The sequence below is a fragment of the Capricornis sumatraensis genome, chromosome 3 (assembly GCF_032405125.1).
Source record: "Capricornis sumatraensis isolate serow.1 chromosome 3, serow.2, whole genome shotgun sequence".
Taxonomy (NCBI): Eukaryota; Metazoa; Chordata; class Mammalia; order Artiodactyla; family Bovidae; genus Capricornis; species Capricornis sumatraensis.
The window spans coordinates 9,032,352-9,047,059 of NC_091071.1; the positions used below are offsets into that span (position 1 = coordinate 9,032,352).

At 49.7% G+C, this 14,708-nt stretch overlaps 1 protein-coding gene across 2 annotated transcripts; it reads right to left on the bottom strand.

The window, feature by feature from the left end:
• Positions 1–918: 918 nt before the first annotated feature.
• Positions 919–14,361, bottom strand: RFC2 (replication factor C subunit 2). 2 transcript variants are annotated; one of them, XM_068968343.1, is made up of 11 exons: positions 14,240–14,361; positions 11,086–11,155; positions 9,569–9,610; positions 9,147–9,253; positions 6,730–6,831; positions 5,386–5,486; positions 4,432–4,589; positions 4,111–4,176; positions 3,785–3,865; positions 1,974–2,087; positions 919–1,233 (listed from the first exon to the last, which is right to left on the bottom strand). In XM_068968343.1, exons 1-11 carry the CDS (start codon positions 14,344–14,346, stop codon positions 1,123–1,125), a joined length of 1,059 nt encoding a protein of 352 aa, XP_068824444.1. In that variant the 5' UTR covers positions 14,347–14,361; the 3' UTR covers positions 919–1,122. The 2 variants fall into 2 exon arrangements, with proteins under 2 accessions (XP_068824444.1, XP_068824445.1); XM_068968344.1 differs by lacking the exon at positions 6,730–6,831.
• Positions 14,362–14,708: the final 347 nt, after the last annotated feature.

The following is a 14,708-nucleotide window of genomic DNA, read 5'->3' on the forward strand; positions in this document are numbered from 1 at the left end:
AGTTTTTGAGGACCTTCATTTTTTTTTTCCCCCCTCTTAATCAAAACCCTAACCCAAAGATCCAGTGACTTTGGAGACTTTCCTGTGACCATTCAGCAGCAACGTGGTCTTGAAGCATTTCTAACCCCACCTGGGGATTTGCTTCAGAACAGTCTGGGAGTGGGGTGGTAGGGTTGCTGGGCGGGAATACAGAAAGAACAAGACGGGGACGTGTTGGTAAATTGTTAAGATGAGTTATGTGAAAGTTCACCATATCATTCTCTATATTATCTATAATGATTATTTTCCATAATTTTTAAACATGGGGAAAAAACCCAGCATTTTGCCGACAAACAAACAAAAAAGCAATTCTACAAAATTCACTGGGAAATTCTAAAGGAACAGATTCACCCAGCTACACAGAAAAGGTGACCTGGAGGGAGGTTCCTCCGGGTCTATCTGTACTACTCTCCTAGGTGACTTTTTTTTCCCCCAATTTATTTATTTATTTTTTTGAATTTTCTGGCTGCCCCTCAAAGCATGCTGGATCTTAGTTCCCCGATCAGGAATCAAATCTGTGCCCCTTGCAGTGTTAAGTCCAAAGTCTCCACCACTGGACCGCCAGAGATGCCCTCCTCGGTGGTTCTTGCCAAGCCCTTTCTGAAGGGCTCAGGGCCCCGGGCTGTTCTGACAGGCTGGTAAATTATAGCAAACTCTGCCTCACCCTGTGGGATTGTCCTTATGGCTTCCAGAAAAACTGAGATTAGCCTGTCCAATCTATGATGAAAACCACCTCTCTACCTGCAGGACGCTAGGCGTATACATGGGAGATAGGAGGCTGCTTTTCCTTGTGGCCTGGCACTGCCACCTTTCTGCTACAAAACTGTAAAGTTTTATTAGTAAAATGCCAACACAAGCACAGACGGGGGGCCATGTCCTGGAGGATCTCCTCCCACCCTCTCACCCCATCGTGAGTCTGAGGCTGAGTCTGAACACTCCACGAGCAGGGGAGATGTGCTGGAAGCAAGGTGAAGACCAGGAAGATGCGCTCCAGGGTTGGTCCAGGGCATCACTTTTCCCAAAGCAAAGGCTGTGACTCTCAGCAATAAGGACTCTCGTAACCCAGCAAGAGAGGCTCCTGCTCTAACTGGCCACTGGGGCCATTGTCTTCTGACACAGCCTGGCCAGGAGCCCTGCCATCTGCAGAAGGGAGTTCACACCTTCCGCTATTTTCATATGCGTGTATCCAATTTCCTGGGGGGAAAAAAATCCAACTTATATCTGGTTAATAAGTGAGGGAAGAGTTTTAATTTTTAAAACCTGAACATCTGAACCAAAGGTTTGCTCAAAATCGATGCAGGGAACTCAAACTCCAGCTGGAAAATGAACTCTGAGAAGTCTACCTTGTTCCCTAAAAATACTGATAGTTCTTTAATGGGTGCAAGCGCGCTCAGTCGCTCAGTCATATCTGACTCTTTGCAACTCTATGGACTGTGGCCCGCCAGGCTCTTCTGTCCATGGGATTATCTAGGCAAGAGTACTGGAATGGGTTGCCATTTACTCCTCCAGGAGATCTTCCCTACCCAGGGATCAAATCTGTGTCTCCTGCATGGACAGACAGATTCTTTACTACTAGTCACCTGGGAAGCTCTTTGATGGGTACTGCTAAGAAAATGAAAAAAAAAAAAAAAAAAAAAGCCAGATTGCATTTGTCAACAGAATGCACCCAGGAGGTTGAATTTTACTCTTATTTAAACTACATCTCAATTAATCTCATTTACATGACAAGTAAATAAATACCTCTCTCATGAACACAGCCATCCCAAGGAACATCAGGTCACTGCCTGGCAGGACTGGCGTAAACAAGCCCCCAGCCCCCAGGACGACACCTGCCATTGACTGAGCATCTTCCAGGCGCCTGGCCTGTGAGTGAAACAAAACCTCAGCGTGGCCCACATTCTCGGGGAGAGAGGCACTGCTCTACTCTCACTGACCTTGATAAACTCCAGTTTCAAGTATTCTGCCATCTGGAAGGTTTTACACACTCGAAAAATGTTGCTGATGATGTCTTCTGGGGAATAGCCAAGATGCCACAGGTGAGCAAGGATCTGGACAAAAGAAAAGACACGGAGGCCGTGCAACTGTGGACGACGAGGGTACGGGCGGGCGCGGCTAAACCCGAACCAGGGTCGGCCCGTCACACAGCACAGGTGCTTCTGAGAATCGGCCCCACGGGGCAACCCGGCTCAAGGGCCATGCCCTTTAGGTCCTGGAGGGTGGGGTGATCCATGTTCCCAGCGGGCAGACAGAGCCCTGCAAATGTTCTAAACCATACTGAAAGACGAGTCCACCACTGTGCCCTGTGACGTCTTAATCCAAGGCTCTTACTTTTTTCTTTCCTTGTGTTTACTATTTTTTTAATTGCAGGACAATTGCTTTACCATGTTGTTGGTTTCTGCCATACAACAATGAGAATCAGCCCTAAGTATACATACGTCCCCTCCCTCCAAGGCTCTTAAAACGCCTTATTAATCATCCCAGGAAGCACCCTGGAGTGACTGAGCTGTGCTGAGCTGTCACTCGTGACACATACTCACGGCACAGTTAGGCCTGAACAAACCCTGACCAGGGCAGAGATGACGACAGAGGTCACAGCCTCCTGCCTTCTCAACCCCAGGCCCCAGTTCCAACCCCAACCCCATCCCACCCAGCTGCAGGGTGGAATCAGTTGCCTTGGCTCCCTGGGTGCATTCAAGGGTTGGGGAAGCTCTGCGTCCATAAATCTGACGGCTCCCTTCAGTGCCTGGGAGTCTGCCTCAGTCTCCCGGCCTTGTGCTCCAGTTTCACGAGAGGTCTGCGTGTGTGTGTCCAACTCTTTCTGACCACATGGACCGTAGCCCGCCAGGCCCCTCTGTCCGTGGGGATTCTCTAGGCAAGAATGCTGGAGTGGGTTGCCACTTCCTCCTCCAGGGGATCTTCCCAGCCCAGGGATAGAGCCCAAGTCTCCTGCAATGGCAGGTGAATTTCTGACCACTGAGGTCTAGCCCTGTCCTAAGTCCAGTCAATTTCTAGCTTGGTTTGGTGGCAGTAGGAAGAAGGAACCCAGCTGCCATCAGACCAATGACCTCAGATCACACCATGACCCCATGTGGATCTGAGGGCCACCCGAACTTCAACGATGCCCTCTGGAATTGGCTCCCAGGACCAGGCTCCGGGTCCCTGGATGTCCATTCCCAGGCTCTTCCGAAGACAGAGAGGCACAGCTCCCCTCCACTGAGACAAAGATGGCTTCTCTACAAAGCAAGGAGTTGGGGACTTCCCTGGTGGTTCAGTGGTAAGAATCCTCCTTGCAATGCAGGGGAGGCGGGCTCGACCCTTGGTCAGGGAACTAAGATCCCACATACCTCGGAGCAACTAAGCCTGCGTGTCACAACTAAGATACAATGCAGCCAAATAAATAAATATTAAAAAAAAAAAATAGGCAAGGAGTTGGGCTGTTCTTTCCTCACGTCCTTGGTGGACAAATTCCTCTCATAGAAAATCTAATTAGAGCAGAAAGGCATGATGCTGAATTCCAGGTGGATTACTTTTAAGCTATGTGATTGACAGTAAGGAGTCTAGCTTCTGAGCCAGTTTTCTCACCTGTAGAGGGTACCCAACTCTTAGCATCAGTTAGAGGATACTCAACTCCTAGCATCAGTTAAGAATGAGATGGAGTAAAGCACCCAGCCCAGGGAGCACCCCCTCTGCCCTTCTCAAGGAGCCAGAGGTTTCCCCTGAGTCAGGAAAGGGCGAGGAGACCCACCTTGTAGGCCTCGTCGATGTCGGCACTCACACAATGCTGGATCATCTCCTTTACCAGCAAGGGGTGGGGCTCATCACAGACCTGCCCAAACCAGAAAGAAAGGCCCATCAGGGGTGGACAGGGCCCGTCCAAGGGGGAGCCCTGGTAGAGCCATGTCTGGGCACCCTAGGTAACCCAGGTCTTCACTTGCTCTCTGCACTGTCTCCAGCAAGCAGAACCAGGTTTGGGACTGTCTCTCTCACGACCCAAGTAAAAGCTGGGCAGTTCCACCGGCCCCGACAGGTAAATGCCGCCCTGTCGACTGTGACGGCCACACCGGCTCTTACCTTGAACACATTCTCACTGTTGATGAAGCCAAATCCCGAGTAAGTAGACTGCAAGTTGTTCAACGCCTGCCGAGGAGCAGAAACACGGCCAGGGAGATTATTCAGTCTCTGCCCGCCCCCCTCTCTCCTCTTGAGAGTCTGCGTTTAACCCGTTCCTTGCAGGCCTGCTCCCCCGAAGCCCGAGGCAACCCCACCACCAGTGTGTCCGGTCAATGTCCCCTGGTCTGGCTATGTTCATCCCCCGTGCAGCAGTCACCTCCTTCTCCCTGTAAAGCGAGGGGTGTGGCCAGTCCAGGAAGCCGGGGCGGCAGCTGCACGCACCTGCCTCATGTCGCCTTGGGCGGTGAAGATGATGGCTTCCAGGCCGTCGTCCGTGTACCGGACCTTCTCCTTCTCAATGACGCTCAGGAGCCTGGCAAGAATCTGCGCGTCGGTCAGCTTCGTGTAGCGGAGGACGGCACACCGGGACTGAATGGGCTCTGGACCAGGCGGGAAGAGAGTCAGGCTCCAGGGCAACGCACAGTGGGACCGCCGGTCCTTTAGTTACTGGGAAGCAGCCGCACGATGCCCGTGGCCCAGCCCTGCGGGCAGCACTCCCCCGCCACCCAGCAGGTGCTTAAGGGGAACTCAGCAATCAGGGCTCGACTTTAATCATCAACCGATAAAGGCCCCAGCCTGCACCGCCTGGGCTGACCTTGGCTGACCTTCCCCAGAAGCAGAAAAGATCTTCGAGGATAGAGACACGCATGAGCCACAGCCCACAGGAGGGTCACTGCCGGCCCACCTGGGCTCCGGAACCACCGTGTACACTGTGTGTGGGGGCCCTTCTGGGCAGGCCACCACCCAGCCAGGCGGAGGTGAGAACAGGGCACCTGCCTGGCTTCTTTAAGCTTCCCTGGAAGACTCGATGCATGTGAAAACCACCAGGTGGACGAATGCGGAATTCTGGGAGCTGTCCCTGAACGCGAGTTCAGACTGTGACAACGGCGACTCCATGATCGCAAAGCCCTGGGTGGGTTTCTCTCTCTGATCGATCCAGTTCTGCTGCCCCACTGGCTTTCCTCAAAACGTTCTGGCCTGCCCAGGCAAACCTTTTGGCCACCCCCTGAGGTCACAGTACAGTCCACCTCTGACCCTCGTACGTAAAATCTTCCACAAGCCTCACCCGTCTCCACTCTCCAAACCTCCCCATCTGGTACCATGCCTTCTCTTCTGCTGCTAAAGAGCCCACGTGAGCGCCACGAGGACCCCGAGCCACGCAGAGCTGCCCCTCACCTATGATTTTATCTGAAGCGTTACAAGCGAGAGCAAAGCGGGTCGTCTTGGAGTAGATCTCCATGGTCCTCCTCAAGGCTTGCTGGGCTCCATCAGTCATGCTGAGAAGAACACAAGGGGCGGCCTGCAGCTGAGACCCAGGTCCCCTCCAAGGAACCCTGGGAAGCCAGCTCTCCTGACTAAGCATGCCGAGTCTCCCTCCGGGACCCCGTGTGGGTCTCACGCCCGCAGGTTGTACACGGACGGCACAGGCTGCCTAGGACCGCCCCGAAGCTCCTGCATCCGCTCGTGTGGGGACTTGGGGCTAATTATCTGAGCCTCAGTGTCATCGCCGGTAAGAAGACAATGCTACTGCCCACCTCAGAGTGTTGGTACGACAAATAAGACAATAACACACTGAGTGTGCAGCAGAGAACCTGGCAAGATGCAAACGCAGGCATATAAGTGCTGGATAAATGTTACTGCTATAAAAATGTTACAGTAAAATAAAATGGCTAATGTTACGAAAATGGCTAAGATGCAGCCCCAGGATGGAACAGAAAACAGCAATTAAAAACTATGCTGATGACAAGATTATAACAACATGGAACTCTACTTTTTATAAGAAAAATCCAGGATATAAAAATTATACTATTATTATCCCAATTATGTAAAAATGCATAGTGTAGAAAAGCTGTAGATGAAATAAAACAAGATTGTGCTCATATCTTCTAAAATTTCTTCAAAGAACACGAACTCTGTTATTTTTCTAAATTTCACTTAACAGTTTTTCATTTATACTGTAACAAGTGCACAACACTGTGAATGTCCTCAATGATCATTGTCACTGAAAGTGAAAGTCGCATCAGCCTCTTTGCGACCCCATGGACTACACAGTCCATGAAATTCTCCAGGCCAGAATACTGGGGTGGGTAGCCTATCCCTTCTCCAGGGGATCTTCCCAACCCAGGAATCGAACCAGGGTATCCTGCACTGCAAATGGATTCTTTACCAACTGATCTATCAGGGAAGCCCACTCAGCGTCACTAATGGTATATTTTAAAGCGACTGAAAATGGTAACTTTTATGGTAGGTGTATTCCAACACGATTAAAAAAAAAATCATTTAAATTACGCATGTCAGTGACGCTGGAACAAACGGTGAACTAACTGTCTTAGATGGACGTTTGTAAGTTACTTAATTAAGATCGGGTTTAAGGCTCAGGCCCGTATGGAATCGCATTTCAAGATGTGATGAGCAAATCTACCACAGAAGCACAAAGGCGTGAGCTTTTCCCTCCTAAGTTAGTAAATCCAGGCAGGAGACCTGGGGATCAAGGTGTCGGGTTCTCGTCGAGACCCCTACCTGTCTGCTTCATCCAGGATGATGATCTTGTGCCGTCCTTTGGGCAGGGTGACTTTCTGCTGGGCAAACATTTTGATTTTGTTCCTCACAACATCGATGCCCCTGGAACAATGAGCCACAAGGTTATTGTCACTGAGACCAATTCAGTTACCTTCATGGGGGACTTTCAACCCTCAGGACACCACCATGTACCAAATTTTAGTTTTTAAGTCTGTTTCTTGGGGGCAACTCTCATTATTTACAAGGACTGACACTTCATTACTCTTATTCCTTCTTGGAGGTTTTCAGAACAACAAAGGGGAAAAAAATTTACTTCCTTTTGAAAGATGGAATGAAACTCATTTTATCTTGCAATTATCATATGGGCCCACTGGACCCTTTTACAATCTAAGATATATTTTGGGGGTCTCCATAGTCTTACACCTCCCATACTGTACCTGGAAACATTTGCTATTTCATCATCACAGTAACTGTTTCATCATTACTCATCAATAATTCCCAACTATGCTGCAAAAGACTAAAATAATAAGAAAATGAAATGATGATGGAATTGCTTAGAATATTGCAATATTAAGGGGAAAAACTGTTACTAACTACTGCCCCATCCCTCATTTCTTATTGTTTTGTGAGGTTCTACGTTATCTTTCTAGAAGATACAAAAGTAGTTCAGATACACCACCTGAAAGCTCTCACTGACCACAGTGGAAAATTCAAAATTTTTCATTTTCTACCCATAATGTCACAGGGAAGCGGCAGAGGAAGATGTTTCGCCCTTATCAGACAAGTCAGAATATGAAGCAGGGAGACAGGATTCTAGACTCTGATGACGACAGTGAAATTGATCACACAGACAAAATTTCAGGGTTTAAGAGTCCTTGGATGCCAAAATCCTCCATGAATTTTCTCAACCTTACGAATCAAGGAGTGGGACTTCCCTGGTGGTCCAGTGGCTAAGATGCCGGGCTGCCAGTGCAGGGGCCCTGGGTTCAGTCCCTGGTCGGGGAACTGGATCCTACGTGCCGGAACTAAAGATTTCGTGTGCCACAACTGAGACTCGGTGCATCCAAATAAATTAATTAATTAAAAAAAAAGAATCGAGGAGTGACATATTTCTAAGGACAAAACCTGAACATATTTTCATCCAGTTAGTCACTTAACAGGAAGGACTTAGCTCCCCAATGTCTGGTAACAAGAACACAGACCATCCCATTTTGCTAAAAGAACATTTGACAGTATTCATTCATCTTTGATGAGGTTTGAACACCCACGTTTACATACAGTCTGTAAGTGATCAAAAGCTGAAGGCAGGTGTGTTTGACAAGGTGACTTGGAAAGAAATAGATGATAAAGGAACAAAAAAAAACACCATGGTACTCATCACTCTATTAAATCTAAAATTACATTTATTTGCAATTATGGGCTATCCTCTCTTCAACAAAATGAAGAGTCACTAAAGTTTTCAAAACTAGTGAGTCTGATGATATATGGGTGAGAAGAAAAGGAGGTAATGGTAAGCTTGAGTCAATTCTTATCTGCTACCTGGAACTGGCATTTACAAAAAGGCGCAACTGCAGGTGTGCTCCTGATGGCGGGTGAGCAGTTAGCTGCACTTAGAGCCTGTTTCCGGTCTACACACATCACCCAAACCAGGAAAACACTGCAGCGTGAAGAGCCACGTCCTCAAGGGAATAGCCAAAGGCAGGCTTTGCAGACATTTTATTCAACAGGTCCTCATTTCATAATCCTCAACTATCCCGTACTAAAAAGGAAACTGGGGCGACTTCCCTGGTTGTCTGGTGGCTAAGACCCAAGCTCCCAATGCAGAGGGCCTGGGTTTGATCCCTGGTCAGGGAACTACTGAAGACTGTGAAGTCGGGAGGAGAAAGGGACGACAGAGGTTGAGATGGCTGGATGGCATCACTGACTCAACGGACATGAGTTTGAGCAAGCTCCAGGAGATGGTAAATGACAGGCGTGCTGCAATCCACTGAGTTGCGAAGAGTCAGACATGACTGAGCGACTGAACAACGGGAACTAGATCCCACATACTGCAACTAAAGTACCCTGCGTGCCTCCACGAAGACCCAGCACAGCCAAATAAATAAATATATATTTTTTTAAATGGTTAAGATGGTTAATTTTTTTTTTAAGATGGCAAGTTTCATGTGTATTTTAGCACAATTAAAAGCAATTTTTAAACTCTCCCTTAAAACAAACTACAGCAGTAAGTCAAGTGCCTATGATGCCACATCACCAAGCCAGCAATCCCAGTTCTCTTTTGTTGGAAAGATTAAAGGAAAGAACAAAGCTGGTGAAACAAGCTCTACGTGCTACAGAGATCTCAAAAGTTGCTGTTTCTATGACAACCCAAAATGTACAACATGCGCTATCCTTCAGGCCTAACTTCTAAGGCGTACCTGTCGTTTGAGGCATTGAGCTCCAAAACCGCATCCTTGAGGGCTGGGCCCAGCAGGGCTCGTGCCAAACACAGGATGCTGGTGGTCTTGCCGGTTCCCGGGGGGCCCTAGGAATGAGGTCTCCAGTAAGTGCTTTGAGCCAACAGAATGAGGGAACCGGAACTCCCTCTTTACTGCTCACCACTGTACCCGCTCACCCCCGCCTAGAACTGTCCTGACCCAGATCTGCAGCACGCAGCCAATCTCCACAGCAACCAGCCCGCAGGTTGGGAGGGAACTGTCTCCCATGGTCAAGGGGAGTGGTCTGGGCTCCGTGATCATGAGTCTCCTTGAGGAGGAAGCTCTGTGCGCAAGAATGTATCTAAGAGGGGGGTGAAACCCAGACTCCAGGACGTCGCACAGGACCAGGACCCGGTACTCACAGCAATAATGATGTTGGGCACGTTCCCTTCCCTTGCAAAGACCTGAGGGAAGAAACACTTGTGAAAACTGGCTCACCTGCCAACTTGACCAGTCAGGGCCGCCAGCCACACAAGCTCTCTCGCCTCAGGGTCTCTTCACATGCCGTTCCAGCCTCCTCTCCTCTCTCCACCCCCTGCCCCGCCAGGTCTGACTCCCAATCACTTAGCTTTGGTCACTTCTTCCACTTGGGGCTTAAGGCACTGTAGTCAGGTTAACCCTTTCCAGAACTCCTCCCATGTGCGCCCACAGCCCCTGGACTTCCCCTAGAGGAGTGTTGATCAATGGCCTGTTGCTGTTAACACTACCCTGGTGAGACTGTGAGTCTCATACAGACTCGGGATCAGTTCTATTCTGCTCACCAGGATATCAACAGTTCCCAAAACCACATCGCATCTGGCCCAGAGAAGATACTCCAATATCTGCAGATAAATAAGTCTGTAAAATAAATAAATACATTGGTACCCACTGACGTCTAAGCCCCAGTGACAGCGGAGACCCCCTCTGTCATATCTCAAATGGCTGGGCTTCTAGACTCTGCCTAAAGACCTCTCAGGCTGGAAATTCAAAGCTTGCTCTACAGCTGAACATTTCTGCTTGTCCTCTGCTCACGTCACCCTGAAGCCTGTTGCCTTGTTAATTAGTTCCTTCAAGCAGGGCTGGCCAAGCTATGGTGGAAGGGAAGGTGGTGGGCGGTGCGGGGGAGTGGGGATAACCCAATCTGAGGCCTATTTTTATAAGCCCCCTAGCTAAGAATGGTTTTCACATTCTTGTTTAAAAAATAAAAGAATATTTGGACCTCCCTGGTGGTCCAGTGGTTAAGAATCTGGCTGCCAATATAGCGGACATGGGTTCAATCCCTGCTCTGGGAAGATCCCACATGCCACGGGGCAGCTAACCCGGTGAGCCACAACTGCTGAAGCCCGAATGCCCTAGAGAGCCCACCCCACAAGAGAGTAGCCCCCGCTCGCAGCTACTAGAGAAAAGGTCCAGCGCAGACAAAAGGAAAGAAACAAAACAGTTTTTAAAAAACTTAAAAAAAAAAAACCCAGAATATTTGACCCAGACTTTCTATGGTTTCAAAGTCTAAAATACCTATTCACTGGCCTTTACAGAAAGTTTGCCACTGATGCTTCTGAAGAATACAAAACAATCTGGTAAGTCCTCTCTAACAAGCCAGCCCTTCAAACATCTGAAGTCACCCACTCCAGCTTCTAGGTTTCTCTCCAAACTGAGTTATCTCCTATTCCCTTAGTTCTTCTAGATTCATGCCTGTCTTCCTCCAAATGCCTTGAGCTTAGCAAAGCCACAATAATGAGATGTTTAAGATCATCTTTCAGGGACTTCCTTGGTGAAGACTCCACGCTTCCAATGCAGGGGTTAGGAGTTCCATCCCTGGTTGGGGAACTGAAATCTCACAAGCTGCATGGCATGGCCAAAAAGTACAAATTAAAATCAATCACCTTAAAAACTCACTCACCTCCAGCCTGCTCACGGTGTCTTCATTCCCGACAATTTCATTCAACTTCACTGGTCTGTATTTTTCAACCCTGTTTTTAAGAAAATGCAGAAAGATGTTGACGAGGCTATTTTCACACTACCCCAAAAGAAAGCACAAAAGGGCGATGCTGGGAGCTTTGTCAGAAGATGAAATACTTTCAGTAAATATGTAGCAAATGGTTGCAGGTTTTAAAGAGGTGTTCGAGTGCTGTTTGAAAAGTTAAGGGCATGTGAATCGTGTACCAAAGGCTTCAAACCCGCCACAGCAGAGAAATACCTGTTGATGCTGGAGGAGGGCCAGAGCTGGCCATCTGGAGCAACGTGACACTGTGGCATCATAGCCTTCCTGTCACAACAGAAGTCCAGTGCACATGGCACTGACCTCATTTGCTCTGACAGACGCCGAAGCAGCCGAGCCCCCGTCTCACCCCTCACCTGCCGGTGTCTGCAGACTCATGCCAGGGGCCCGGCAGGGCCGGCTAGACAGAGACCACAGGCCTATCCTGTCATCCTTTCAGGCTGTGGACTGGACAGGCTGGTGGCCTTAGGACAACATTCTCTTTCTTAAAAAATTAAATTTTTTTTGGCTGTACCATGTGGCTTGTGGGATCTTAGTTCCCCGATCAGGGATCAAACTCTCGTCCCCTGCACTGGAAGCTCAAGAGTCTTCACTGCTGACTGCCAGGGAATTCCTAATACTTCTCTCTTTCAATTAATAAGCAAGCTATGTGATGAGAGACAAATGATATTCTTCAGCTCTGAGAACAGAAATGGAAGTAGACTTGCCGGGATTTGACCATCAGGATTTCCTCTGCCCTTTACTATACTGATTTACTCTGAGCTGGTACCCACTCCAGGTACTGGTCTTGCCCGAAAAGCAGCAGGACGCAAAGAAGCTTGTTTGCCGTATACTGCAGAAAATAAAGGGACACCTCTCCTTCCAGGTCAGCAGATGAGAGCATGCTTGGTCCTACTCATTTATTCTTCACATACAGCCCCCCTCCGGGTACCAAGTGCCGTGGCAGGAGTTAGAACTCTCAGGAGAAAAGTAGAAGGTGCAGAGATGAACAAGACATGGTTCTTGTCATCAAGGGCTTTCCCACTAGAGGGGAGATGAAAGTGAAAGTGAAGTCGCTCAGTTGTGTCAGACTCTTAGTGAACCCGTGGACTGTAGCCTACCAGGCTCCTCTGTCCATGAGATTCTGCAGGCAAGAATACTGGAGTGGGTTGCCATTTCCTTCTCCAGGGAATCTTCCCGACCCAGGGATCAAACCCAGGTCTCCCCCATTGGAGGCAGATGCTTTAACCTCTGAGCCACCAGGGAAGATTGGGGAGATAGAGGGGAGATAGAGCTTAGTAAATTCTACGACACAGCTAAGCTGCTTATATAAACCACAGGCTGTGGAAGCCGGGAGAAGGAACAATTGTCACCTGGGGATGTTTGGAGCTGAAATTTGAGCTAGACTTTGAACAAAGCAAACATACTCCTCCTCAAGGGACTTCTCAGCTGGTTCCCCTGCCTGAAAGCTCTCTCTCTGCACGGCCAAATGGCTTACTCCCTGAATTCAGGTCTTTACTCAAATATCATCTCATCACAGGCCATCCGGAGCCTGTCACCATCAGATACTGTTGTTGTTCAGTCTGAGCCACATCTGACTCTGCAACCCCAAGCGCTGCAGCATGCCAGGCTTCCCTGTCCTTCCCTATCTCCCTGAATTTGCTCAAACTCATGTCCATTGAGTGGGTGATACCATCCAACCATCACATCCAGTCACCTCCTTCTCTTGCCCTCAATCTTTCCCCGTATTAAATATACTATAGGTCCACTTGTCCATTTTTCACTTTGTTGTCTTTCTCTATCAAATATGAGCTCTGTGGCAACAGGCTGCTTTGCACACTGAAATATCTTTGCTGCTGCTGCTGCTAAGTCGCTTCAGTCGTGTCCGACTCTGTGCGACCCCATAGACGGCAGCCCACCAGGATCCCCCGTCCCTGGGATTCTCCAGGCAAGAACACTGGAGTGGGTTGCCATTTCCTCCTCCAATGCATGAAAGTGAAAAGGGAAAGTGAAGTCACTCAGTCATGTCCGACTCTTAGCGACCCCATGGACCGCAGCCTACCAGGCTCCTCCATCCATGGGATTTTCCGGGCAAGAGTGCTGGAGTGGGGTGCCAGTGCCTTCTCCGGAAGTATCTTTAAGCATCTAAAATAGGATTGTGCCTGAAATTTACATGGCAAACCACATATGTCATTTTACACTTTCTCGTAGCCACATTTAAAAAGGTAAAACTGGATGAGCTTAATTTTACTAACATAATTTAGAGAACCTAATATATTCAAAGTATTATCATTTTCAACATGTAATCAAAATTACTAATGAGATTAAAAAAAATAAAAGAAGTCCTTGAAATAAAGTGTATACTGTACACTTAAAATCCATCTCAGTTTGGACTAGCATCATCCCCATTGGCTGGGGAACTGCACGGCGCAGCGTATATATTCCAGTAAGTTATACTGTCCTTCATTTAGCTATCTGTTCTCACCCAGAAATGGGGTGGGCTGGAGGGATGGGGGCGCGGTAGGGAGGAAACCATTACCACGCCCAGTGGAGAGAGTTGTGAGAGGTGCGCACAGGGAGCGGGACACCAGCAGAGAGCCTGCCCCACACCTGCGCCAGTGGCGGGTGACTCCCCACGTCACCATTTCCTCCCAACTCCCCAAGATGCTGCTATTTAAAGTGAGCAAGCCACGGAGAACAGGCAGGTGCCTTCTGCAACACTATCCCCGATTCCGAACCTGCGTCCGACACTTTCCGCTCAGCGATCATCAGAGTCCCAGCTGGCAGAGCGCCTGTGCAAGAGTGGGTGGTGGCAAGGGGTAGCTGTTATCGGTGAACACTGTGGTGATCAAAACGCCGCTTACAGAGTCCAGACTGGCCACTCTACACCCCAGATGGGCTCAGCGACCCACATCTCTTGCCGCCTTCAAATAATAACCCACTGGACACCATCCCGGGACCTCCTGCGCTGCTCAGGTGAATTAACTCCCGCCCCTGCGTCACCCTGGGACACACGGCCCGCAGCTCGCCCACCCACACGTCCAGGGGCCCCATCGTGGATGGCCTGGGTCCTCACCACGGCAGCTCGTAGTGGCCGGCGCTGCCGGGGCCCTTGCTGGGGCCTGGAGCAGCGTCCTGGGCCCCGCACTCGGCAGTGCCACCACGACTCTCCTGCGACTCCATTCTCGCGCCGCCTTTTCCCGCCGCCGGAGACCCCGGCCCGTGACGCCATCACGCAGGCCCCGCCCCTATTTCCAAAGGACGCTGGGCGCGAGCGGAAGCCGTAGGATCGCCCCCTCTCCGCGCCTGCGCAGAGGGCACTGCCCGGGCTGGGCACCCGTTGCTATTGGCCGCAGTTGCTATGGGAGACCTGGCGTCCGGCCTCCTGAGTAAGAGGAAGGCGAGACCCAACTGCGCGGCTTTTCGAGATCGCTGGTCGCTCCGGGAAGGGACGTTGGTTGGTTTTCGTCTTTGATTTGTCTGGGAGGCCCTCTCCGCGCGGCGCGTCGGGAAGCGCTGTGGTGAGATGGGGCCTTGCGCCGGGC

Bases quoted from the DNA above. Each gene is read 5' to 3' on its own strand.
- RFC2 (XM_068968343.1), bottom strand. From the start codon at position 14,346: ATGGAGTCGCAGGAGAGTCGTGGTGGCACTGCCGAGTGCGGGGCCCAG. The intron at 4,177-4,431 runs GTGCGTGCAGCT...GCTCCTCGGCAG, and splicing joins CCCAAGGCGACATGAGGCAG to GCGTTGAACAACTTGCAGTC. The intron at 2,088-3,784 runs GTGGGTCTCCTC...TCTTTTGTCCAG, and splicing joins ACATCGACGAGGCCTACAAG to ATCCTTGCTCACCTGTGGCA.